This window comes from Lemur catta, chromosome 16 (genome assembly GCF_020740605.2).
Source record: "Lemur catta isolate mLemCat1 chromosome 16, mLemCat1.pri, whole genome shotgun sequence".
NCBI lineage: Eukaryota > Metazoa > Chordata > Mammalia > Primates > Lemuridae > Lemur > Lemur catta.
This window is the reverse complement of record NC_059143.1, coordinates 36,806,036-36,828,388: the sequence shown is the minus strand read 5'-3', so window position 1 is coordinate 36,828,388 and position 22,353 is coordinate 36,806,036. Positions and strand designations below refer to the sequence as shown.

The following is a 22,353-nucleotide window of genomic DNA, read 5'->3' as shown; positions in this document are numbered from 1 at the left end:
GATGCAGGATGTGTCCCAGTGAAGGGAGGAAAGCCCCCTTGAACTTGACAAGTGGGTTTTTGGCTTTGCATAGGGAAGAATTTAAGTGTGAGCGAATTAGCAACAGGAAAGTTTATTGTGATAGAGACATACAATAGATCCTACTCCACAGATCTCAAGCTGGAGGTGAGGAGAACCCATATCGGGCAATGGTAAAGTTTTTTAAATGTTCAAAAACCCGGTGGGACATAGGTGACCAGCACTGTCTTATGGTCAGGCCATAAAGGTTAATCATAAACTGCTGTCATAGAAAGGTAAGCACAGTTTGTAAGGCATCTGGTTTAGTAATTTATCCATCTTCAGAGGGTCATGGGCTTGCAACCTGCTGGTGCCTTCATTGTTCAGGGTGGTAAGGGGTTGGTATTGGTTAAAATGGTTGCATTCAGGCTCTCTCAGCCTTCCTTTTCTGCCTTATCCCTACATTAATTTCACAAGAAATAATGAGGGATGAGCATATAGATCTATGTTTAAGAATGTTCCACGGAACATTTTTAGAATAACATTTGAAAATGTCATAAACGTTCAACAATAAAGGAATGGAGAAGTAAACGGTGCTATACCGTTAGGCTTATGCAACTTACAGAACTAAATTTTGAAATTAGTTTAAGAATTGTCTTTAAATAGAAATAAAATAAATAAAAGCTGAACAGTGCCAGGTCCCGCTGAGAAACGCACAGGAGAGTCGGAAAGAGTGGTGGCAGGTGAAGTCGGGGTACAATAGGGACTGGTTTCCCTCATGGCGCAAAGCACACAGCCTCCCGGCGCCCCATTAACACATATAGAAGGGGAAAGTGATTGAACGCAATAACGAATGAGATTCGATCCACGTAATGTTTCGGGAGCGGCCGTTTTCCGCGTGAACCTCTCTGGAGGACGATTGGCCCACGTACGGAATCGACTTCAAAGATGGCGACGCCCATGTGGAGGCCGCCATGTGTCGTCTGGGATCGTACGGCCTCGACTCCCTCACGGAATCAAATTCCACGATGACGACATCTGCGAGGAAGTAGCGCAGTAGGTGCGGCCATGTTGCCTGTAAATTCGAGGCCGTACAAGCGTCACCGTACGGACTCTACCGACAAGGTGGCGGCGCCCTCAGAGAGCTGCAAACGAGAAGGGCCATGTTCCCGGCGAACGTATGGATTCGGCCACTATACGGACTCGGTAGCCAAGATGGCGGCGCCTGAAGAATATTCGGGGGTTGTAGGGGAGCAACCTACTCGTTTGCCGCGGAGCCGACGCGTGGAGCCTGCGCAATAGGAGTACGGTGCCTAGGAGGCGTGACCTGGAGCGGAAGTAGTGGGCGCCTTTGCAACCGCCGCGGACGCCGCGGAGTGGTCTTAAAAGATTCCCGGGTTTCTGGCGTGGGGCGCGAGGGAGTGCGCCGGCGGCGGAGCTATGGTGAGTACGGGGTCCGGGGAAGGTCGGAGGTCTGCAGGGCTGGGAACGGTGGGGCCGGCTGGCGGACGCTCGGGGGTCTGTGGGGAGCCGAAGCCGGAGTCTGAGGGCAGAATGGTGGGGTCTGTGGTGAACCACCTCGGAGTTCTGTTGTGAGCCATTATGGAGTCGGCAATAGAAGTTTCTGGGGGACTCGGGATGGCAATTCCGTGGGAAGCCGTGATGGGGAGTTCTGTGGGCAGAGGGATACGCGGGTTGTGGGAAGCCGTGTTGGGCGGTCTGTAGAGAGCGGGATGAGGAGCCTCTCAGGGGGTCCGGGGACAACCGTTGTCGGGGTGGGACGGGGGGCGACGATAACGAGGGGGCTGTGGAGCCCCGCGGCGGGAAGTCTGCGGAATAAAGGCTGCAGCGTCTGTGCGAAGCCCGCTCGGGGTCTGTGAGGAGCCGCCGTGGGGCAGTATGCGGTGGGGTGTCTGCGGGAGCCGTTGGGGAGTGCGGAGGGTGACTGGGTGTCGGTGGCGAGGGATGGGAGGTCCGGGCAGAGCGATGGGGATTTATAAGCCGAGTAATGGAGTAACGGAGGTGAGTGATGGGTAGACTTATGGGGAGCCCTGTCGAGAAGCCTACGGGCAGTGTGTGGGTCTGTGCTGAACCCCGAGGGAGCTGTAACCGAGGGATGCGCTGCCACGGTGGCGTGTCTCACAGGAGGGAGATGGTTCCGACCCAGAGCCTCCAGATGCTGGGGAGGACAGCAAGTCCGAGAATGGGGAGAACGCACCCATCTACTGCATCTGCCGCAAACCAGACATCAACTGCTTCATGATGTGAGCCAGGGAGAGGCGGGTGGGGCGGTGGGTGACACCTGGCAAGTTTGAGTGAAGCCAGGGGGGCTTGCCCCTCACGTCTTCACCGCCTGCTCCATCCTCTGCAGCGGGTGTGACAACTGCAATGAGTGGTTCCATGGGGATTGCATCCGGATCACTGAGAAGATGGCCAAGGCCATCCGGGAGTGGTACTGTCGGGAGTGCCGAGGTGAGGGGGGTGGGATGGACAGGGAAGGCGGGTGGGAGGAGGAGAAGCCATAATAGGGTGGTCAAGAGAGTGGCGATATATGTCTGCGGGCAGAGTGATTGTTGGTCTGGGAGCTAGAATGGGGACTCCATGGTGAGAGGTAACAGGATCCCACAGGAAGGGGGCAACTCTGCCCTTGAGCAAGGGGGCCAGGAGGTGGGTGGAACAGTAAGAGAGAGAAGAGGAAGAAAGAGGTTCTGGGACCATTTAGGCCTGCCACTGCTCACTTACCTTAGCCCTATTCTTTGCCTCACAGAGAAAGACCCCAAGTTGGAGATACGCTATCGGCACAAGAAGTCACGAGAGCGGGATGGCAATGAGCGGGACAGCAGTGAGCCCCGGGATGAGGGTGGAGGGCGCAAGAGGCCTGTCTCAGATCCGGACCTGCAGCGCCGGGCGGGGTCAGGGACAGGGGTTGGGGCCATGCTTGCTCGGGGCTCTGCTTCGCCCCATAAATCCTCTCCACAGCCTTTGGTGGCCACACCCAGCCAGGTGAGTGGTTGCAGTGATTGGGATGCATAAAGTGGTCCCATTTTGGGCTCTGCCTGGGTCCCTGATTTCTGTACTGGGCACTTTTCTCCAGCATCACCAGCAGCAGCAGCAGCAGCAGCAGCAGCAGCAGATCAAACGGTCAGCCCGAATGTGTGGCGAGTGTGAGGCATGCCGGCGCACTGAGGACTGTGGCCACTGTGACTTCTGTCGGGACATGAAGAAATTCGGGGGCCCCAATAAGATCCGGCAGAAGTGCCGGCTACGTCAGTGCCAGCTGCGGGCCCGGGTGAGCATGGGCAGAGCTGGGTAGGATTGGGGAGGGCAGTCCGTGAAGGGTTGGTTAAGGCTAGGCATGAATGGGCCAGGTGCGGTGGGGCCTGACTGTACCAGATAGGTGGGAAGGGGCCTGGCATGTCCAGATGAATGGGGCATGACCAGGTATGCTGGGCTGGCAGGAAAACCCCCAACCCTGGGTGGGGCCAAGTATTTCTGGGTGGTCAGGCACGTCAGTGCAGATCAGGCAGAGCTGAGCATGTCCTGGTGGTGAGGGGTAGGGGGCAGACGTGTCTAAGGAGGCAAGGCCAGGTGGGCAGGGCTAGGGCAAAGCCACCCTCCATCCACCTGGGGCTGACCTGGGCCTTCCTCCTGCCGGCACAGGAATCGTACAAGTACTTCCCTTCCTCGGTGAGTCCAGCCCCCCAGGGCGGGGCGGGGCATGCGGGCAGGGCGGTCAGGGCCAGTCCTGAGATTCTGCCCCGCAGCTCTCGCCGGTGACACCCTCAGAGTCCCTGCCAAGGCCCCGCCGGCCACTGCCCACCCAACAGCAGCCACAGCCATCACAGAAGCTGGGGCGCATTCGTGAAGATGAGGGGGCAGTGGCATCATCAGCAGTCAAGGAGCCACCTGAAGCTACGGCCACGCCTGAGCCACTCTCTGATGAGGACCTACCACTGGATCCTGACCTGTACCAGGACTTCTGTGCAGGGGCCTTTGATGACCATGGCTTGGTGAGCAGGCAGGAGTATCCCATGGTGGAAGGGTGGAGGTTACAGAAGCAGAGAGTATCCCTAATGAGAAGAGAGGAGCAGGGTACGGAAGGCTGACTTGGGAAATGAGTAGGTGGTGGGTTGTCTTGAGTGGGGCTCGTGCGTCAGTGCATGCCCTGCTTGCAGCCCTGGATGAGTGACACAGAAGAGTCCCCATTCCTGGACCCCGCCTTGCGGAAGAGGGCAGTGAAAGTGAAGCATGTGAAGCGTCGGGAGAAGAAGTCTGAGAAGAAGGTGATGGAGAGGGTAAAATGGGCATGGGAAGGCAGAGGATGGGTGGAGAGGGAGAGGCGGAGGTCAGGGGCTGAATGGGGCAAGAGCCAGAAAGGGCTGGAATGGAGGGAGAGACGTCTGGGGCTGACTTCCACTCCACCTTGATCGGACCTGTCTTGTCTTGTAGAAGGAGGAGAGATACAAGCGGCATCGGCAGAAGCAGAAGCACAAGGACAAATGGAAACACCCAGAGAGGGCTGATGTCAAGGACCCTGCATCACTGCCGCAGTGCCTGGGGCCCGGCTGTGTGCGCCCTGCCCAGCCCAGCTCCAAGTATTGCTCGGACGACTGCGGCATGAAGCTGGCAGCCAAGTGAGTCACTCCTAGGGGTTCAAGGGAGTCAGGAAGTACAGGGTAGGGCAGAGTTCTCTGTATGTCTACCAGTCAATCACCTATTCATCATTCAGTCAACCAAATACCTACATACCTATCTACCCACTCACCCATCCATGTTGCTTCCATTTGTCCACTTGTCCATCCATCCACCATTCAGCCATCCAGCCACCTATTTATTTATCTTTTCACCATTTAGTCTCGCATCCATTTGCCATCTTTTGATCACCCCACTTACTCATCTTGTTGCTTGCCACCTTCCCTGCCTGCACCATACCCACTGTCTCCCTGCAGCCGCATCTACGAGATCCTCCCCCAGCGCATCCAGCAGTGGCAGCAGAGCCCCTGCATTGCTGAAGAACATGGCAAGAAGCTGCTGGAACGCATTCGTCGTGAGCAGCAGAGTGCCCGCACCCGCCTTCAGGAAATGGAGCGCCGATTCCATGAACTTGAGGCCATCATTCTTCGTGCCAAGCAGCAGGCTGTGCGTGAGGATGAGGAGGTGAGCGAGCAAGGGCATGGCAGGGCCGGGCCCAGCACCTGGTCCCTCCTGGCCTCATCGCTCCTTTCACCCCACACAGAGCAATGAGGGTGACAGCGATGACACAGACTTGCAGATCTTCTGCGTCTCCTGCGGGCACCCCATCAACCCACGTGTTGCCTTGCGCCACATGGAGCGCTGCTACGCCAAGGTCAGGGTGTCAGCCTAAGGGGGTGGACGGTGTGGGAATATCAGTGGGCCAGTGGGGGACAGATTTATTGTCCGGGTGGTGTCTTGGGCCAGTGTGCAGCACACATCCACAGTTCCTTCCGTTTGTGCTCATCCCTCCAGTATGAGAGCCAGACGTCCTTTGGGTCCATGTACCCCACACGCATTGAAGGGTAAGTGAGGGTGCCATGCAGAGTTAGGGGAGTAAAGGCTGGGGTCAAAAGTGGAGGTGTATGGAGCTGGGGCAGAACATGGGCATGGCAAAGATAAGAGAGCCTTCTTCCTTCTCTCCCTCCATTATCTTCTCTCTACTCCAAACCCCCAGGGCCACACGACTCTTCTGTGATGTCTACAATCCTCAGAGCAAAACATACTGTAAGCGGCTCCAGGTGCTGTGCCCTGAGCACTCACGGGACCCCAAAGTAAGATTTTTCCTCAACTCCCCCGACTCTGGCCCTCCTCCCTGTCCCACATTCATCCTTTCCTTCCTCACCTCCCCTCCTTCCTTCTTTTTCCTACCTGACCACTTCCATTTCTCTCATTTTCTCTGCTTCCTCGCCCTTTGTTCCTTTCCCTTTTCCTATCTCATCACCTGCTATTCCTCCCCCTTTTCCTGCTTCTTCACCCTCCATTCCCTATTTTCCATTGCCTCTTCACTCTCCCCTGAACTTTCCATTCCTTCCCTTCTCCTTCTGTGAGCACCTATTCCTGTTCTCCCTCACCAGTTTTGTTCATCCTCATTCCTGGTTTCCCTGCAGGTGCCAGCTGATGAGGTGTGCGGGTGCCCCCTTGTACGTGATGTCTTTGAGCTTACAGGTGACTTCTGCCGCCTGCCCAAGCGCCAATGCAATCGCCATTATTGCTGGGAGAAGCTGCGGCGTGCTGAAGTGGACTTGGAGCGCGTGCGTGTGGTAGGTTTTGATGCTGGATGTAGTCAGGGGGTCAGTCAGGTGGGGCTTCAGGAGCCCCTTCTCATGGCACCTTCCACTCCTTTGGCAGTGGTACAAGCTGGATGAGCTGTTTGAGCAGGAGCGCAATGTGCGTACAGCCATGACAAACCGGGCAGGATTACTGGCCCTGATGCTGCACCAAACAATCCAGCATGACCCACTCACTACCGACCTGCGCTCCAGTGCTGACCGCTGAGCCTCACCGGCCCACATCACCCCCACACCCTGCATTCATTCCAGTTGGGGAAGCTGCGCTGAGCCTCCCGTGTGTTCGTTCCTCCTTCATCTGTTCATGTTTCTTTAATTCTCTCTGTGCCCATCTACCATTTGACTGGCCATCTTCCCTTACCAGAGAGTCTCAAAATTTCCCTCTGTTTCTCCATTTTCTCTGCCTCTCCCCTCCCCGGATTTTGTTAATAAAATTTTGAAGAAGCAAGGAAGATAACTTCTGATGGTCTCTACGCTTGCTCCAGTTGCAGCTGTGTTCCCAAACCCCTGGATAAGATGGGCGGTGGCACGCCTGTACCCCGGAGGGGCTGCAGTGCATGCATAGGCTGTGAGTATATAGTCAGCTCTCACTCTGTGCTCCCGTAGGCTGTGGGGATATGACCTGACGTGTCCTGTATTCTCAGCCTCTCTGGGACAGTGGGTATACACTCAGCACTCGTCCAGTGTGGCTGACTTGCCACTCCTGTGTGTGTTCATGCTATCCAGACCAGAGCTGTATTCGGCGATGGACACAAGGCTCCCCCTTTCCCGTAAACCCCTCTTGTGGGACACGTATACAGCAAGAGCCCACTCCACTTCTGCAGTCCCGTGCGGCGTGGACACGCCCCCGCTGGGTGCCCTCTGTTTACTTGCGGCGCGGCTCCGCCCCCTTCCCCTTGTTCGCGGAGCCAACCGGGGCTCGTGCGGCGAAAACTCGTCTCCGGGCCCCGCCTGTTCAGCGGGGAGGAGAGTGCGGGACACAGTAGACCTGGGGTAGATGTTCCCAGGGACTAGTGAGCACAGACGCGACCTCGAAAAGAGGTGGGAGAGGAGGGTCCGGGCTGGGCAAGGGAGTGCGCAGGCGCAACCCCAGCCTTGCGACGCCCCTGTGGGTTACTCCTGGAGACGGCCAGAGGGAACGGAGAGCGCAGGCTCAACCCCTACGATCCGCGCCCCTTTAGCGTGGGACTGGAGAGCGCATGTGCAAGCTGGGCAGCGTGGGTTGGACGCGCCGGCTGGGGAAGCGAGGAGCGCAGGCGCTGCGGGTCCCGGCCGTGGGCGCGCTCCGGGGTGGAACGTCAGCACGCAGGCGCGGGAGCCTCCCCGCTAAGGGCGCGCGCCGTTGAGGCGCTAAGGCGCAGGTGTTTCGTAGGGGGCGGAGCCCGAGAGGCAGGCACTGGATTTCCGGTTCCGGGAGCAACGAACAGCCGCGGAGGCGACAGCTACCGCTTCAGAGGAGGCGGCAGAGGAGGAAGAAGGGGAGTAGGGCAAGGCGGGAGGCACAGAAGGGACCCTCGCCATGAATCCACGGGCCTAGAAAGGCGGAAGCTGCCGGCCTGGTGCCGAGCTGGTGAGACAGCCGTGGGGTTGGAGGGGGAGAGCACTCAGGCGTAGGATGGGGAGGAATTGAGGCTCAGAACGCTGACGGGGAGGAATGAAGGGCCCTCGGGCCGATGAGGGAGAGGAATGGCGGCTTCGGAATATTGAAAGGGAGGAATAGGCGGATTTAGGCTAAAGACGGGAAGGAATGGGGCTTAGAACGCTGACAGGTAGGAGTGTCGGGATCCTGGGACGAAGACGGAGAGGAATGGGAGAGCTCGGAACACTGAGGGGAGACATCGGGGCCTCTGAAGTTAAGGAGAGAGAAACGGAGATTCAGAACTCTGAGAGGGAGAAATGAGGGTCCCTCAGACTGATGACAGAGAGAAATGGGGGCGTTGGAATGCTGAAAGGGAGCGACGGGGGTTGTGTTCATTTAGAGGATGAGGAGAAATAGAAGATCAGAACACTGACAGTTAGGGATGGCATGATCCTGAGATAAGAACGGAGAGGAATGGGGGGAGTTCAGAATGCTAAGGGGAGAAATCAGGGTCTCTCAGGCTGATTAGGAAGAATGTAGGGTGAGAATGTTGAAGAGGAGGAGTGGGGAACTTTTTGGCTGTAGAGGAGAGGAATAGGGAGGTTTTGGGTTTGAGATTGGGGAGAAATTGTGGGTCAGAACATTGAGGGAGAGGGAAAATAAGTGGGGGAACTCTTGAGCTGGGGAAGGGGGAGCCATGGGAGGCTTCTAGCTGAGGAATGGAAAGAATAAGGGACTGCTCAGGCCAAGGATGTGGAGGGGTTGGGGGCTCTCAGAGGAAGTTGAGGCTATAACACTGAAGTAGTAGAGTAAGAGGACATCAGACAGGGAAGGAATGGAATGCTTAAAACACTAAAGGAAAGAAATTGGGAACTTGTGGGACAAGGAAGGCAAGGAGTGAGAGGGAAGAACACTGAAGTAGAATACCGAGGGTGTGAGGAATTATGGCCTCTTGGGATAAGGATGGAGAGTACAGGGGTCTTAGGGCAATAAAGGGGAGGGATAGGGACCTGTAGGTCAAAGACAGGGAGGAATAGGGGGTAGAAATGAAAGGTTCCTGGGTTGGCAGTAGAGTGAAATGATGGGCTCTCAATCTGAAGATGGAGAGGATTTAAGGGGTCAGCATAATGAGAATAAGGAACAGGGACCCTTAAGTTGAAGATGGGAGCTGTGGAGGTTACCAGGTTAAGAAGGGGGAGGAATGAGAAGCTCCTGGGCCCAGAACAGGAAAGAATGGGGTGAGTATGGGAGGGGTTTTTCTTCTATGTATGGATGGTTGCCTGTGGCAGATCCTAGGTCTTGGGCAAGCAGTAATAGACACCAGTGATTTGTGTGGCCTGGGGCACAGTTTGTCCCTTCCTAGAGCCTTAGTTTCCCCTATGCACCCTCTTCTCCCACCTTTGCAGGCTGCTGCTACTTCCCGTGGCCTCCATGGCTGAGGACTGGCTGGACTGCCCAGCCCTGGGCCCTGGCTGGAAGCGCCGTGAGGTCTTTCGCAAGTCAGGGGCCACCTGTGGGCGCTCAGACACCTATTACCAGAGGTACTGGGTGGGTTATGGGCAGAGTCAGGGATGAGGCTGAGCCTGGTTAGGGGCAGGGTGAAATCAAATAGTGTGGTTAAATTTGTGGATGGAGTTAAAATTATGCACAGACAGTTAATCCTCATTATTCTCATATTTTGTATTTTCAAATTCACCTACTTAATAAAATTTATTTGTAACTTCAAAGTCAGTACTGACGGTGCATTCGTGGTTATTCCAGAACATGTACAGAGCAGCGAAAAGTTGTTGCCCAGTGCACATGTTCTAACCCAAGGTCGAATAAGGCCTTTTTGTTTCAAGGTTCATATTATGAGCAGGTGTTCTTTTCGTGATCTATTTAGTATCACGTTTTTTGCATTTTTGTGCTTTTTCTTGGTGATTTTGCTGTTTAAGATGATCCCCAAGCATAGTGCTGAAGTGTTGTTTAGTGTTCTGAGTGCAAGAAGGCTGTGATGTGTGTTAAGGAGAAAATGCAAGGTAGATAAGCTTTATTCAGGCATGAGTTAACAGTGCTGTTGACTGTAAATTCAGTGCTATGAATCAGAAACATGGTACATCCCCAAAAGAAGAAGGAAGTTTGTCAGTATGTATGTGAGGCTGCTCCACAAAGTGCAAAAAATAGCATCTATAGTACTTGAAGCTGTGGAAAAGATGCGAAAGCAGCTAAATTTGTGGATTTGTGAAATGATGACCGATAAAGCATAGTGAACAGCATCGTTGTAAGGAAGGCCAGTCGTGTTACCCAGGGTTAGGAAAACATTAAACTTAGCTAGTGCTGGCTGGCTTGCATATTTCAAAAGGCGATAACGGCATGAAAAATATTAGGTTCTACGGATCAGGAGTCTGCAGAAGAATTTTAAAAATACCTGCTAAGTGTTATACAGGAAAAGGGTTTTATAGAAGAGTGGTTTTCAACGCCAGTGAGACTGGCTTGTTTTATAAGAACGTTGACAAACAAACCTATATAGCACAAATGGTCTCTGAAGTCCCTGGCTTTGAATCATTCAAAGACCATGCAATTAGTCATTTGTAAGAAATATATATTAAGTAAGATGTCTTTAGACTGAAACACATGTAAAACAAAGTTATGCTTTGATCAGTTGACAAAAATGTGACCAGAGCCTCTCAGGAACCTAACTTTGTACTTCCCCTAGGAGCAATGGTTCTGTATTCACTAAGTCAGTGTTCATGGCAACTTTGTAGAGCATAACTACCATGAACAATGGAAATCAACTATAAATACATTGACATAGATGTTTATAAACATTTACATGTGTTTTAGGGTACATTAGTGATATAGGTATTAAATTTTCTATACTTGTCCTGGTTCTTTTTGTATCTAAGTTGCCAGTTTCCCCCATAAATATGGTAAAGTTATAAATAAAATTAATTTTTTTGTATTTAGTTATAATTTATTCACAGTTACATACTTGTATAAAACTTTCAAAACTTGTAAGTGCGATTGTCAAAAACCATAAAGGATCTGAGATTCCTACCCCAATTAGGACAAGATAATAGTGAGTTTGTCACAATTTTGTGGATGCTGTTAGGAGACATGAGACTCCTGGGTCAGAGATGAAAGACAGTTTATTACAATAGCAGGATCCAAAATACGGTAGTCCTCCCTTATCTGCGGTTTTGCATTCTGAGGTTTTGCTCTCCTGAGTTTCAGTTATCTAGTCAACTGCCATCTGAAATATTAAATGGAAAATTCCAGAAATAAGCAATTCATTAGTTTTGAATTGCGTGCCATTCTGAGTCGTGTGATGAAATCTTGCACTGTCTGGCTCAATCTTGCCTGGGACATGAATCATTTTTTTGTCCAGCATATCCATGCTGTATGTGCGTGGTGTCCATTAGTCACTTAGCCATCTTGGTAATCAGATAGAAAAAGCACTGTATATACCGTATAGGGTATACTGTCCATGGTTGCGGGCCTCCACTGGGCATCTTGGAATGTATTCCCTGCAGATAAAGGGGGACTATATCATCATTTTTGTGCTTTTTCCTCGAATCCCAATTCCCATGTGACATGAAGAAGGCTAAAACGGCACCTGCACACACAGTAAGTTGTATCATAGGAATGGAATCCTAAGCTTAGGGGTTCAGATCTTTTATAATATTAGGACAGTAAGTATGCTTTCTCATTATTCTGGAAGGGGACTCCATCTCTTATCTTCCAAGGTTGTTTGCTTTATAAACATCCTTGGAAAGATAGTTTTTTTTTGTTTTTTTTTTTTTTTTTACAAAGGACAGTCAGGACATGCAAGAGACCCATGGAGTATTGTCTCCCGACATCAATTAATTATACTGTAATACTGTATTACGTATGCAGTTGCATTTGTTTATATATTTTTTAAACATAATTATGGCATACGTTTTCTTGATTATGTGCTTGGTACATAATGTTAACATACTTACACGTTATTTAGTATATTTGTGTCCACATTTATGTTTATTTTTACTTATAGAAAGTATTTCCAGTATCGCAAGTATAATGTTATAAATGTTCATGTCTATTTATGTTTATATGATTTATTAAATGTTTGTATACATGCTGGTATTTGTATTTTATACTCCTGTTATTCAGGGCTAGTTGGGGTGGGGTGGGGCTCACAGGCCAATTCCAGGCTGCCTCCTATATCCTACCAGCCCTGTGGAAGGGTTGTGTGGGTGTAACGGCATTGGCTCTACCTATCCTGGTCCATCCCCAGTCCCACAGGAGACAGGATCCGAAGCAAAGTTGAGTTGACCCGATACCTGGGCCCTACATGTGATCTTTCTCTCTTCGACTTCAAACAAGGCATCTTGTGCTATCCAGTCCCCAAGGTACTTCACAGCATGGGGAGCCCAGTCAGGGGTGGCTATGCTACCTAACATGAACCCACTGACCCACGTTCCTTCTGCCTTCGCTCTCATCTCCAGGCCCATTCGGTGGCCGTCCCCAGCAAAAAGCAAAAGAAACCTTCGAAGCCAGCCAAGACTAAGAAACGTCAAGTTGGACCCCAGAAGAATGAGGTCAGGAAGGAGGCCCCAGGGGAGGAGACCAAGGCTGACACTGACACAGCCCCAGCCTCATTCCCTGCACCTGGGTGAGTGTTGGCCTAAGGTGGGCCAAATGGGTGAATCTTGTGATTGGGGGTGCTGTCAGGGCCCCACACCTGTCTTTTCCATCCCAGGTGCTGTGAGAACTGTGGAATAAGCTTCTCAGGGGATGGTACCAGAAGGCAACGGCTCAAGACATTGTGCAAAGACTGCCGAGGTGAGTTAGGACAGAGGCTACTGACATAGTTGGAGGTTGGATTTTGAAAGTATTGGAATGGGTAGACACTGAGTGGTGGAAGTCAGGCCAGAGGCAGTGGTGAGGTCAGGTGTCTGTTGCTTCCTTTTCACTTACTCCTTCCCTCTCCCTGCCCGCCAGCACAGAGAATTGCCTTCAACCGGGAGCAGAGGATGTTTAAGGTAAGCACAAGCTGTGCCCTCTTCATAACTCTGCAGTGGACATGATGGGGCCAGCAGAGGGTCTGAAGAAATGGTGATGGGGCCATAGGGTATAAGAGTCATTTTATAGAGAGCTAGTGTGGATTGGCAGACACAGTAATGGGAATTAATGGGGTGCCAGTAGACAGTGATGAAGCTGACAGGAGACCAGTAGACATACTAATGGCCTCATTGATGGCAGCTGACCAGTAATTATCAGATATAGCGATGAGGCTAATGGGGGACTAGAAGACATGGTGATAGGAGATAACGTAGGATCAGTGGACAAGGGTGGGGCAGCGCTTTTGGAGCCATTCTGCCTGGACCTGTGACCTTGTCCCCCCCATTCTTGGCAGCGTGTGGGCTGTGGAGAGTGTGCAGCATGCCAGGTAACTGAAGACTGTGGGGCCTGTTCCACCTGCCTCCTGCAGCTGCCTCATGATGTGGCCTCAGGGCTGTTCTGCAAGTGTGAGCGGAGACGCTGTCTCCGGATCGTGGAAAGGGTGAGTCGGGCAGGTGGGGAGGGCCCAGGGCTCACCCCAGCCACTGATCCTCATGGCCCTGGCCTCATGCATCATGCCTCTGGCCCTTCCCACATACGCACACAGAGCCGAGGGTGTGGAGTATGCCGGGGCTGTCAGACCCAAGAGGATTGTGGCCGTTGCCGTATCTGCCTACGCCCTCCCCGTCCTGGTCTCAGGCGTCAGTGGAAGTGTGTCCAGCGACGCTGCCTACGGGTAAGTCAGGCAGGAGGGAGCAGAGTTCATTCTGCTGTTAAAGTTTTCGCTGCTGCTGCTTCCTCCCAACCTGGCCTTGCCCACCTCATGTCTTTCTTTTCTTCCTCACCCCATGCTCACCTCCCTGGCCTCACCTCCCTGCCCCTGTCTGTCAGCATCTTTCTGACCACCTCCATTGCCGCCATCAGCGATGTCAACATTGCCCTCCCCTGGCTGTGGTTCCCCCGGCTCCACCCCACCCTCTGCCTACCTGTCCCATGCATGCTTTCTGTAATCTTGGGATGTCCTGTCTCTGCCTGGTGCCACCAAACCCAAACCACCCTTTCTACTCTCCACCAGGGTAAACATAGCCGCCACAGGGGGCGCTGTGACTCCAAGATGGCTCCCCGGCGGCAATCCAGAGCCCAGCCACTGCCTCCACCTCCCCCATCACAACCCCCAGAGCCCACAGAGCTGGTGAGGCCCCAGTGGGTGGGAGGAGGCACACCCCTAACCTTCCCAAGTACCTGCCCTGACCCCACCCAATTTGCCTCTACAGCACCCCAGAGCCCTGGCCCCCTCGCCACCTGCCGAGTTCATCTATTACTGTGTAGAGGAGGACGAGATAGTGAGTGGCCCCACCCTACCTGGATAAGCCTAGACTCTCCCAGGACGCTTGATTAACTCCAAAGAAGCAAATGCTGTGATGGGCCTACAGGCACAGTAATGGGTCCTAGGATGGGATGAGCAGATGATGGGGGAGGACTAACATGGCTCAGCAGGTGCAGTGACAGTGCCACATCAGATGCACCAACACTCTGGTGGCTAATGCAGGACTAGCAGACACAATGATGGGGCTGATAGAGGAGCGGCCTGTAGAGTGACTGGGGTTCATGTAGAATGAACAGAGCAGGCGCAGTGATGAGAGGTAATAGAGGGCCAGCAAAATCCTGCTGGAGGTGGGGTCAGAGAAATTTTTTGGTAGCTAATAGAGTACTAGCAGATACAGCAATGGATCCTGGGATGGAGCAGCCACAGTCCTACTGTACCGAGGGCCAGCTGGCACGGTGATAGCGGCCAGTGTTGCACTAGCAAACGCTGAGGCGTGACTAGTGGGGAGTCAAGAGGCTAAGACTAGTACGCAAGTAGTGCCCTCCGATGGGGCTAGAGGAGCACCAGGACCAGCACTAGAATAGCCATTGAGTATGGCCTCTCCTAGTCGTAGTGACAGCACCACCCATTCCCCCCACCCCAGCAGCCCTACACGAACCGCCGGCAGAACCGCAAGTGCGGGGCCTGTGCAGCCTGCCTACGGCGGATGGACTGTGGCCGCTGCGACTTCTGCTGCGACAAGCCCAAATTCGGGGGCAGCAACCAGAAGCGCCAGAAGTGTCGTTGGCGCCAATGCCTGCAGTTTGCCATGGTGGGTGGGGCAGGAAGGGTCAGGTGGACGGGATAGGTTGGGCCAGATGCCCCAGTACCTGGGAATGGTGGGCAGGCCTGGTAGGTGGGTGGGTGGGGCTATGGCTTTGGTTGAGGATTAGCAAACATTGTGCAGGTGGCACTGGCATTGCTAATGGGAGACTAGCAGTCTCAGTGACAAAGGGCTCATGTGTAAGCAGATTCTGTGCTGGAACTAATGGGAGATTAGCAGGCATGTTGAGCAGGGCAGGGTGGATGTGATTGGTAATGGCACCAGGTGGCCATAGTACCCCATCTTTCCTTAGAAGCGGCTGCTGCCAAGCGTCTGGTCAGAGTCTGAAGATGGGGCAGGATCGCCCCCACCTTCCCGTCGTCGAAAGAGGTCCAGCTCTGCTCGAAGGCCCCACCTGGGCCCCACTCTGAAGCACCCCTTGGCTACACGCACAGCCAAACCAGGCCGTGCCCAGACTTCAATGAAGCAGGAAGCAGGTGGTGGCTTTGTGCTACCTCCTCCTGGCACCGACCTTGTGTTTTTACGAGAGGGTGCAAGCAGTCCCGTGCAGGTGCCAGGCCCTGCTACAGCTTCCACAGAGGCCCTGTTGCAGGTGAGGGGCCCATCTTACTCTGCCCTTCCCAGCCCCATCTAGCCTCGTGCCAGGGAGCTGAGACCAAGTCTGCTGCAATCCTCCCTCATGCAGGAGGCCCAGTGCTCTGGCCAGAGTTGGGTTGTGGCCTTACCCCAGGTGAAGCAAGAGAAGGCGGATGCCCAGGAAGAGTGGACACGGGGCACAGCCATCCTGACTTCTCCTGTATTGGTGCCTGGCTGCCCTAGCAAGGTAGGGGCAGTGATGGACATTCTGTTCGTGCCATAAAAGGGTGGTCTCTAAGCAGAGTGATGGTGAGCCATGATGGTGGTTCTTTGAGCAGAGCGATAGATGTGCTGATTGCAGCCTTTCTGCACAATTACCCCGTCTGTCTAACAGATACCCTCCTTCCATAGGCAACTAGCCTTGCCTGCTTTGCTGCCCAGCTAACAGAAAAACGGAGATCAGTGAGGATGGGAAAGGTTTGTAGGCAGGGAGGTGGCATTTCTGTGCCGAACTGTGTGTGGTGGAAGTGGGATTTGTCAGCACAGTGATGTGCTGATGGAGACTTTCCTCAGGCCTGTCTTTCTAACTGCTGCCTATTCCCCACTTCTCCCAGGCAGTAGACCCAGGCCTGCCACCTGTGAAGCAAGAACCACCTGACCCTGAGGAGGACAAGGCAGAGGAGAACAAGGATGACTCTGCCTCCAAATCAGCCCCAGAAGAGGAGGCAGGAGGAGGGGCTGGCACACCTGTGGTCAGTGCTGGGGATGCCCCACCCTGCCCTGACCCTGCCTTAGCCCCACCGGGCATGTTGACATATGATGTTAATTCTTCCCTAGATCACGGAGATTTTCAGCCTGGGTGGAACCCGCTTCCGGGACACAGCAGTCTGGTTGCCAAGGTGTGCCCCACACAGTGAGGGGTGGGGACGGGGTGGGTGCTGGTCAGATGTGGGCTCTGAGTTTTGAAAATACAGTCAGCAATTTGGTGTGGTGTAGTGGGAGGTAAAGGCTTCATGTCCACTGTGCTGACCACAGTCCACCAGGGGCATGTGTGCAGGACCCTAGAAATTTCCCTTGAGACCCAGCCCGATAGTGTTCCAGGTTAGGGCTCTCCTTTGGGAAAGGGAGGAGAACTTGATGCCCTATGATGAAATTTGAATGATAAAGAAAGATAAGGAAAGTCTGGTCCCCGTCTCCGTGAGTAAATCCTAAATGGGGGTTTTTCTTGATATGTAAGTTCTTATTCAAGGAATCATCATTTGTGGTCTTGAAGGCCTTTGGAGTCTCCAAGAGACCACTGGGTGGATGTTCCCTGACAGTGGGGAGTATGTGTCCCAGAAATGGTTGTGATCTTGCCTGGTAGTGGGGTGGGCAGGAGATCTGGGTCCTGAGCTGACTCTGAGCTGAGTCCACATGCAGTTGTGTGATCTCCAGCTCATTCTGCACTTCCTGGAGCAGCCTCCATGGAAGGGCTTGGGCTGGGTCTCTTGAGCCTTTCTTGAGCCTGTTGAGGTTATTAACTGTTTCAGCTGCTGCACAGAACTGTCCCTGTAGGCCTGGCATAGGATGAAGGGTAGGTGCCTGTAAGGATTGGGATGGTGGGAGGAAGACGGGAATGCTGCCTCCTGCAGAATGTAGACAGGTCCTACACATAGCCCCACACAGTGGCAAAGTAAACTGTTGGCCTAAGCACCTGGAGTCCTTTGCTCCTACAAATCAATTCCAACAGGCCAGAAACCCTTCCATCTGTACCTCGGTGATTACACAGGTACTGATTGAGCTCCTGCTGGGTGGACAGCAGTCTAGGAGACCCAGCAGTGAGTACAATGAGCCCTGGAAGGCTTACCCTTCAGGAGACACAGGATCCCTACCCTTAGCTTATAATCTAACTGTGCACGCAATATGTGTTAACAGAGAACGTGCTGTGCTGTCTATAATGATAGTTTCTAGGAGAGAAGAGATAAAGGATAATTAAGGGGAAATGGGATGGAGGACACAGAATAGTAGGAAATGGTTTTGTGATGCTCCATTTTGCACGTAGCAAACCTCATTCAACATACAGACCTGCTCCCTCTTCTCTAGGTCCAAGGACCTTAAAAAACCTGGAGCTAGAAAGCAGTAGACTGGAGGCTTCTGCAGACTGTAGGATTCAAGGTGATATTTGCAGACCGGCTTTTTGAGAGACAACACTGATCTACTGGGGGCTGGACCCTAGATTGGTTGCCAGGGCTTGTGTGTGAATCAACCCTAGGAGGAAAAACCTACCACAAACCAGAGGAACAGGCCTAACAGTACTTTGAGCTTATAGAAGAAGTAAGCGGGAAAGGAAGACAGAAAGAGTAGAAAGTTGGTGCATCTATCTGCTCCTCCCCAAGAGCCTGAGTGTGATAAGAAGTTGGATATTACGGGTGGGGGAGCTGGGGTGGGGAAAGGGGATATAATTAAAGCCACAACAAAACAACCTAAATGGGCCATCTGTATAAATAATTTAAGTGGCTTCTGGATGAGACCTGGTAGTGTCTCTAAACATTTCCTCAGGGAGACAGCAATTGCAAATGTAATGTGAAAAAGGAGGAAAGGAAAGGAACTGCTATTTGGTGTGTTCCTCCTGTGGACCCCATTTATTTAATTCTCAAAATAGTCTTTTTAGGAAGACATTGATTTTGCCCATTTTTGCAGATGGGAAAACTGAGACTCAAAGAAATTAATTTGTCCAATGTCAAATATGTTAGTAGAGCCTAGAATTAAACCCAGGTTGTAAAGGCCATGTTCTTTAAACCACTAAACTGTAAACTGTAATCCTGTATGCAATAATGTGTAATATTATAGTAACAGGAGTTTTCAGTGACCTTGAAAACACACAGTGGATTACTATAAATACTATAATAAATCCCTTATACTCCTGTCTCTAGCATGGTTTAGGGAGTGCCAAGGCTGTATGTGGAAAGGGTCATCTTGTCAGAGCATCTGTTCATCCAGAAACTGGGTTCTCTGCAGGCCCCATGTGCTGCATCAGATTCCTCAGACCCTCAAGGCTATCCCTCCTCACTGACTATTGTCCATTTTGCTTGTTACCCTGACTCCCCTTCCTCAGCCAGGGCAGTCTGTGGAACTAAAGCTGCCAGCCTGGCTTGTCTTTCCTAACAACATGTATCTCCTGCCCTCTGATGACCTGTGTGCTTAGTTCCTTCCCTCAGCCCGAATGTCTACTAGGAGGCTGAATTCCTGCTTCAAGTCCTGCCCAAGGGCCAGTGTTGGCTCAGCCCTACCTCACTTTCTCCAACTTCATTCATAAAGTGCCAAAACAATTAGACCTGTAATTTGTTACTTAGCCAGCTTTACAGGGCTAGGACTGAGTGAGTGCCTCCTAAAATTTTGTACCCTGTGTGCCTCCCTTGCCTTACCCTAGTCCCAGCCCTTTCAGCTTTAGGTAATTCAGATATGGATTAGCCATTTCCCAATTCTAACTCAAAATATAGCCCTCTACCACCCTCCTCTGCCCGTTCCTTTGAATCACCATACCTAGCTCAGCCCAAATCAAGACTGGATAATCTGATACTGCTTTGTCTCCCCCCGCCCCCCCAATCCAACCAGCCAACCCTAGTATTCTGGTGATTTTGACAATGATGTTCTAAGTGAAATTTGATTGGCATTTTGATTCATGAATTAAGAATGTGCTTTCCATGTGTATTAGGGTTCAGTCACAAAAGCAGAACCACTAAGATAAAGATTATGTATATATGTATTTTAAAGGATTTATTATAGGGATTTGACCTCATGCAATTGTGGGAGCTGGTTAAACAGTTTCTGTAAGGCTGTTATCTTTGCATCTAATGCTGGAGCTTGAAGTCTGCAGGGCAGGCAGTCGGGAAGGGAAGATGGATATAAAGTATGGGAGACCGAGGACACAGCACAGCCCACAAGCACAAGCTGGAGCCCACGAGGATGGCCTGGAACCTATGTCAGTCTCTCACCACCTCCAGCTTCGATGATGTGGGTGTCCTGCAGAAGAAACTGGTGCCCTTCCTCACAGAGTTAAATATGCATCTGCCTAGGAATTAGAGAAGCTGAAGGAAGATCCTGGGGAAGGTGGAGCAGCTGTAGGCCTGGCTTCAGGCCTGTCTGTTGCCCCACACGAACGAGGTGAGCCAGCTGATAAATGACAACATGAATGAACTGCAACAGCACCTGGTGTCCCTGCACCAGCCTTCCAAGTGTAAAAAGAATATGCTGCTGCTTCACTTCTGCCCACCAATTATCAGGCAAAGTGTCTCTGTGGCCCGTCTTAACTGGAAGCATACAGGGAAGGGAGTTCTGGGAAATATAGCCTAGCCATGGTGACCCATTACAAAGCCACGTTGCTATGGATCAGCCCCCAAAGGGTCTCTCTATTCACCTGAGGATAACTCGATAAAACTACATTGCTGAAAATGCAAAGCTGAAGACCATGGATTTCATGGTGATTCCAGCAAGTACAGAAATTCCGTCAAGCCCACCCAGAAAAAACTTGCTGGTCTTGGCTATTTTTGTGTCTTTCATTCAAGTATTGAGAACCTGGCGCATGGTAGGCACTTGTACTTAATACTGGGATACAGAAATGAAAAAGATATGGTCCATGCGATTTTATTAAATGCATCAATATGTATTACAAATGAATGGATTTCCAACTTTATCATGGAATTTAATGCTGAAAATATAGAATTCAGGAAACTATCAGGAGGACAACCCTTGTGTCAACCTTGTTTGGGGCACAACGGGAATTGGAAATACTTTAGTTTCTATCTCTGAGCTGTTCTATTTTAAAATTATTTTTAAATGATTTTTATTGTTCCATTTACTGATTTATATGTTTAGTGTTTCTTTTGGGAGCGTCTTGGTGGTAACACTTGACTGCCTCTGAGAAACTGGGATAGTGGGTGGCAAGATCAAGGTCACTTCTGTCCAAAGACCTTGGGGCAATCACTTCTGTATGCCTCCCAGGAGGGTTGGCTGAAGGCTGTTGCTCACTGTGCTCAGCCCCGGGCCGGGTTCCTTCAATCTCCGGACGGGCCGCCAGGGGGCGCCGGGGCGAGAGCCCGCCGTTCCCGGCCGCGGCCCGCCAACCAGGCCCTGGAGACACTCCCCCACCCTTGGCCTGGCCGCCCTGGGGCGTGGCCTGCGCCCGGCGCAAACACCAGTGCCTAGGCTGAGCCAGAGGGAAGCCCACTGCCCCTCTCTTCAAATGGTGGTAAAACACGCGAAAGCGTACCGGCGTTAAATTACGGAGCTTGCCCAGGGTGAGGGCGCGGCATGACAAGCTGACATGTTTGGGGGCAGCCGGGTCGGTTTTCGCCTCCGAGAACTCATCCCGACAGGACCCTCCGGGCTGCGCGATCTCGGGGTACCTGACGAGCGGCCGCGAGTCACAGCGGCTATTCCCTAACCCTGCTGCGGGCCGAGGGCGTTCTCTCTGCTGTCCTCCCCCAAGGCTTTGTGTTCGGGGTGGGGGTGGTTCCGCCCAGACCAACCCGCGGGCCAGGCGCCTGAGACTGAAGATCAAGGAACCGCCACAGGAGACGCCGTCCAGGGAACCGAGACGACACCTAATTTCTTTCTTTTTTGTTTCAGGCTATGTAAACTCTTAGCAGTAAATGAAAATGAGTATTTTACCGAAATGCAGTTGAAAGAAGAATCATTGTAGGAGGAAAAAAAGGCAAAATGAAAATTATTAAAAGAGATTGTTAAGAGAGAAGACAGACATTATTTTGTGGCTGAAAAGCTGAACCAGCAATTCAGGAAATGGAATTCAAACCTAGAAACGTACCACATACAAAATCCGAAGTGGGAGGACTGCAAAATGATTAAGGAATGCTAATTTACAGTAAATTGCGTCCTTAAGAGGGCATACACGTTAGTTGTACTTTGGTTATTATACATCAGTATCTGACATAGGTATTGTTTTTTTATGTGCTATGCTCGCCCCCACTTTAGCAAGGGAGTACCAAAGTGTCATTCTTAATTGGCTTTTAGGTATTAACTACCATCTTGCTCTTGATTGGAAATGCCAGTTTAGTTTCCACCTGTGCTGCGGGTCCGTTCTAGGGTCCCTGATCTGCCTGAAATCCTGACTCTCGGGAACCAATTAACCTGGACTTCTGATCCACATCCTGACCCTGGTCTACTGTGACCCCTCGACTCAGACTCTTGGTCTTTATTGTGCGCAGCCAGGCCATGCCACTGCCCCACCAGCCCATTTGATCTGCTCCCATCCTAGGGTATCCTGAGTCTAAGCCCTGGTTTCTACCCATTGCAGTAGGAAGATTTTATTAATAATTTATTATTTACTGGTTGAGTGGTTTGATAGGGCGCTTAGGCTCCCTGAGCCTTAACTGTCTTAGTTGTAAAATGACAATAATACCTCCTGTTCTATCAACCCTATAAGATATCTGTGAGGCTCAAAGGTTGTATGTGTGAAAATACCTTGCAAATTTTAAAGAACTACACAAATAAGGTGGTCCTGTGATGATTACCGTCATCGCTAAGATTAACCTAGCGATGGTACAAAATTTGACCTCCGACAAAATGTCCACTAACATTTCTCATGCTTTTAGACCGATTACAGGATATAAATAGCAAAGGCAATTGGAATTATAGTTAGACTTTCGACTTCTCTTCAGAGCAGAGGTTTTTTTCTTCCATTCTGATGAACCCTAGAGCAAGGGCGCGAGGTCGGCGGGCTTCGGCCAGG

General features: G+C 51.8%; 2 protein-coding genes across 16 annotated transcripts; both read left to right on the top strand.

Moving 5' to 3' along the window:
* Window positions 1–1,072: 1,072 nt before the first annotated feature.
* CXXC1 (CXXC finger protein 1) lies at window positions 1,073–6,751 on the top strand. 5 transcript variants are annotated; one of them, XM_045528036.1, is made up of 15 exons: window positions 1,073–1,440; window positions 2,165–2,261; window positions 2,369–2,469; window positions 2,765–3,000; window positions 3,092–3,286; window positions 3,658–3,684; window positions 3,762–4,007; window positions 4,173–4,292; window positions 4,447–4,631; window positions 4,947–5,154; window positions 5,234–5,344; window positions 5,485–5,534; window positions 5,687–5,783; window positions 6,120–6,272; window positions 6,361–6,751. In XM_045528036.1, the coding sequence occupies exons 2-15, from the start codon at window positions 2,257–2,259 to the stop codon at window positions 6,505–6,507; spliced, it is 1,881 nt and encodes a 626-aa protein (XP_045383992.1). In that variant the 5' UTR covers window positions 1,073–1,440; window positions 2,165–2,256; the 3' UTR covers window positions 6,508–6,751. The 5 variants fall into 5 exon arrangements, with proteins under 5 accessions (XP_045383992.1, XP_045383989.1, XP_045383987.1 ...); XM_045528033.1 differs by having other exon boundaries at window positions 2,143–2,261; window positions 4,173–4,280; XM_045528031.1 differs by having other exon boundaries at window positions 2,143–2,261.
* An 804-nt stretch (window positions 6,752–7,555) lies between these two features.
* Window positions 7,556–21,320, top strand: MBD1 (methyl-CpG binding domain protein 1). Of its 11 annotated transcripts, none has more exons than XM_045528043.1 (17): window positions 7,556–7,869; window positions 9,285–9,419; window positions 12,134–12,248; window positions 12,345–12,511; window positions 12,599–12,681; window positions 12,841–12,881; window positions 13,256–13,402; window positions 13,508–13,636; window positions 13,976–14,092; window positions 14,175–14,243; window positions 14,871–15,038; window positions 15,343–15,642; window positions 15,736–15,873; window positions 16,241–16,378; window positions 16,464–16,525; window positions 17,709–17,780; window positions 19,483–19,562. In XM_045528043.1, exons 2-16 carry the CDS (start codon window positions 9,310–9,312, stop codon window positions 17,746–17,748), a joined length of 1,824 nt encoding a protein of 607 aa, XP_045383999.1. In that variant the 5' UTR covers window positions 7,556–7,869; window positions 9,285–9,309; the 3' UTR covers window positions 17,749–17,780; window positions 19,483–19,562. The 11 variants fall into 11 exon arrangements, with proteins under 11 accessions (XP_045383999.1, XP_045383998.1, XP_045383996.1 ...); XM_045528042.1 differs by having other exon boundaries at window positions 19,476–19,501; XM_045528040.1 differs by lacking the exons at window positions 17,709–17,780; window positions 19,483–19,562 and adding an exon at window positions 21,234–21,320.
* The last annotated feature ends 1,033 nt before the right edge of the window (window positions 21,321–22,353 follow it).

Coding starts and splice junctions, on each gene's coding strand:
- CXXC1 (XM_045528031.1), top strand. Junction 4,293..4,446: donor AGAAGAAGGTGATGGAGAGG/GTAAAATGGGCA, acceptor CTTGTCTTGTAG/AAGGAGGAGAGATACAAGCG. Junction 5,535..5,686: donor TACCCCACACGCATTGAAGG/GTAAGTGAGGGT, acceptor CCAAACCCCCAG/GGCCACACGACTCTTCTGTG.
- MBD1 (XM_045528037.1), top strand. CDS start 9,310: ATGGCTGAGGACTGGCTGGACTGCCCAGCCCTGGGCCCTGGCTGGAAG. Junction 12,512..12,598: donor GCCTCATTCCCTGCACCTGG/GTGAGTGTTGGC, acceptor TTTCCATCCCAG/GTGCTGTGAGAACTGTGGAA. Junction 12,882..13,255: donor GGGAGCAGAGGATGTTTAAG/GTAAGCACAAGC, acceptor CATTCTTGGCAG/CGTGTGGGCTGTGGAGAGTG.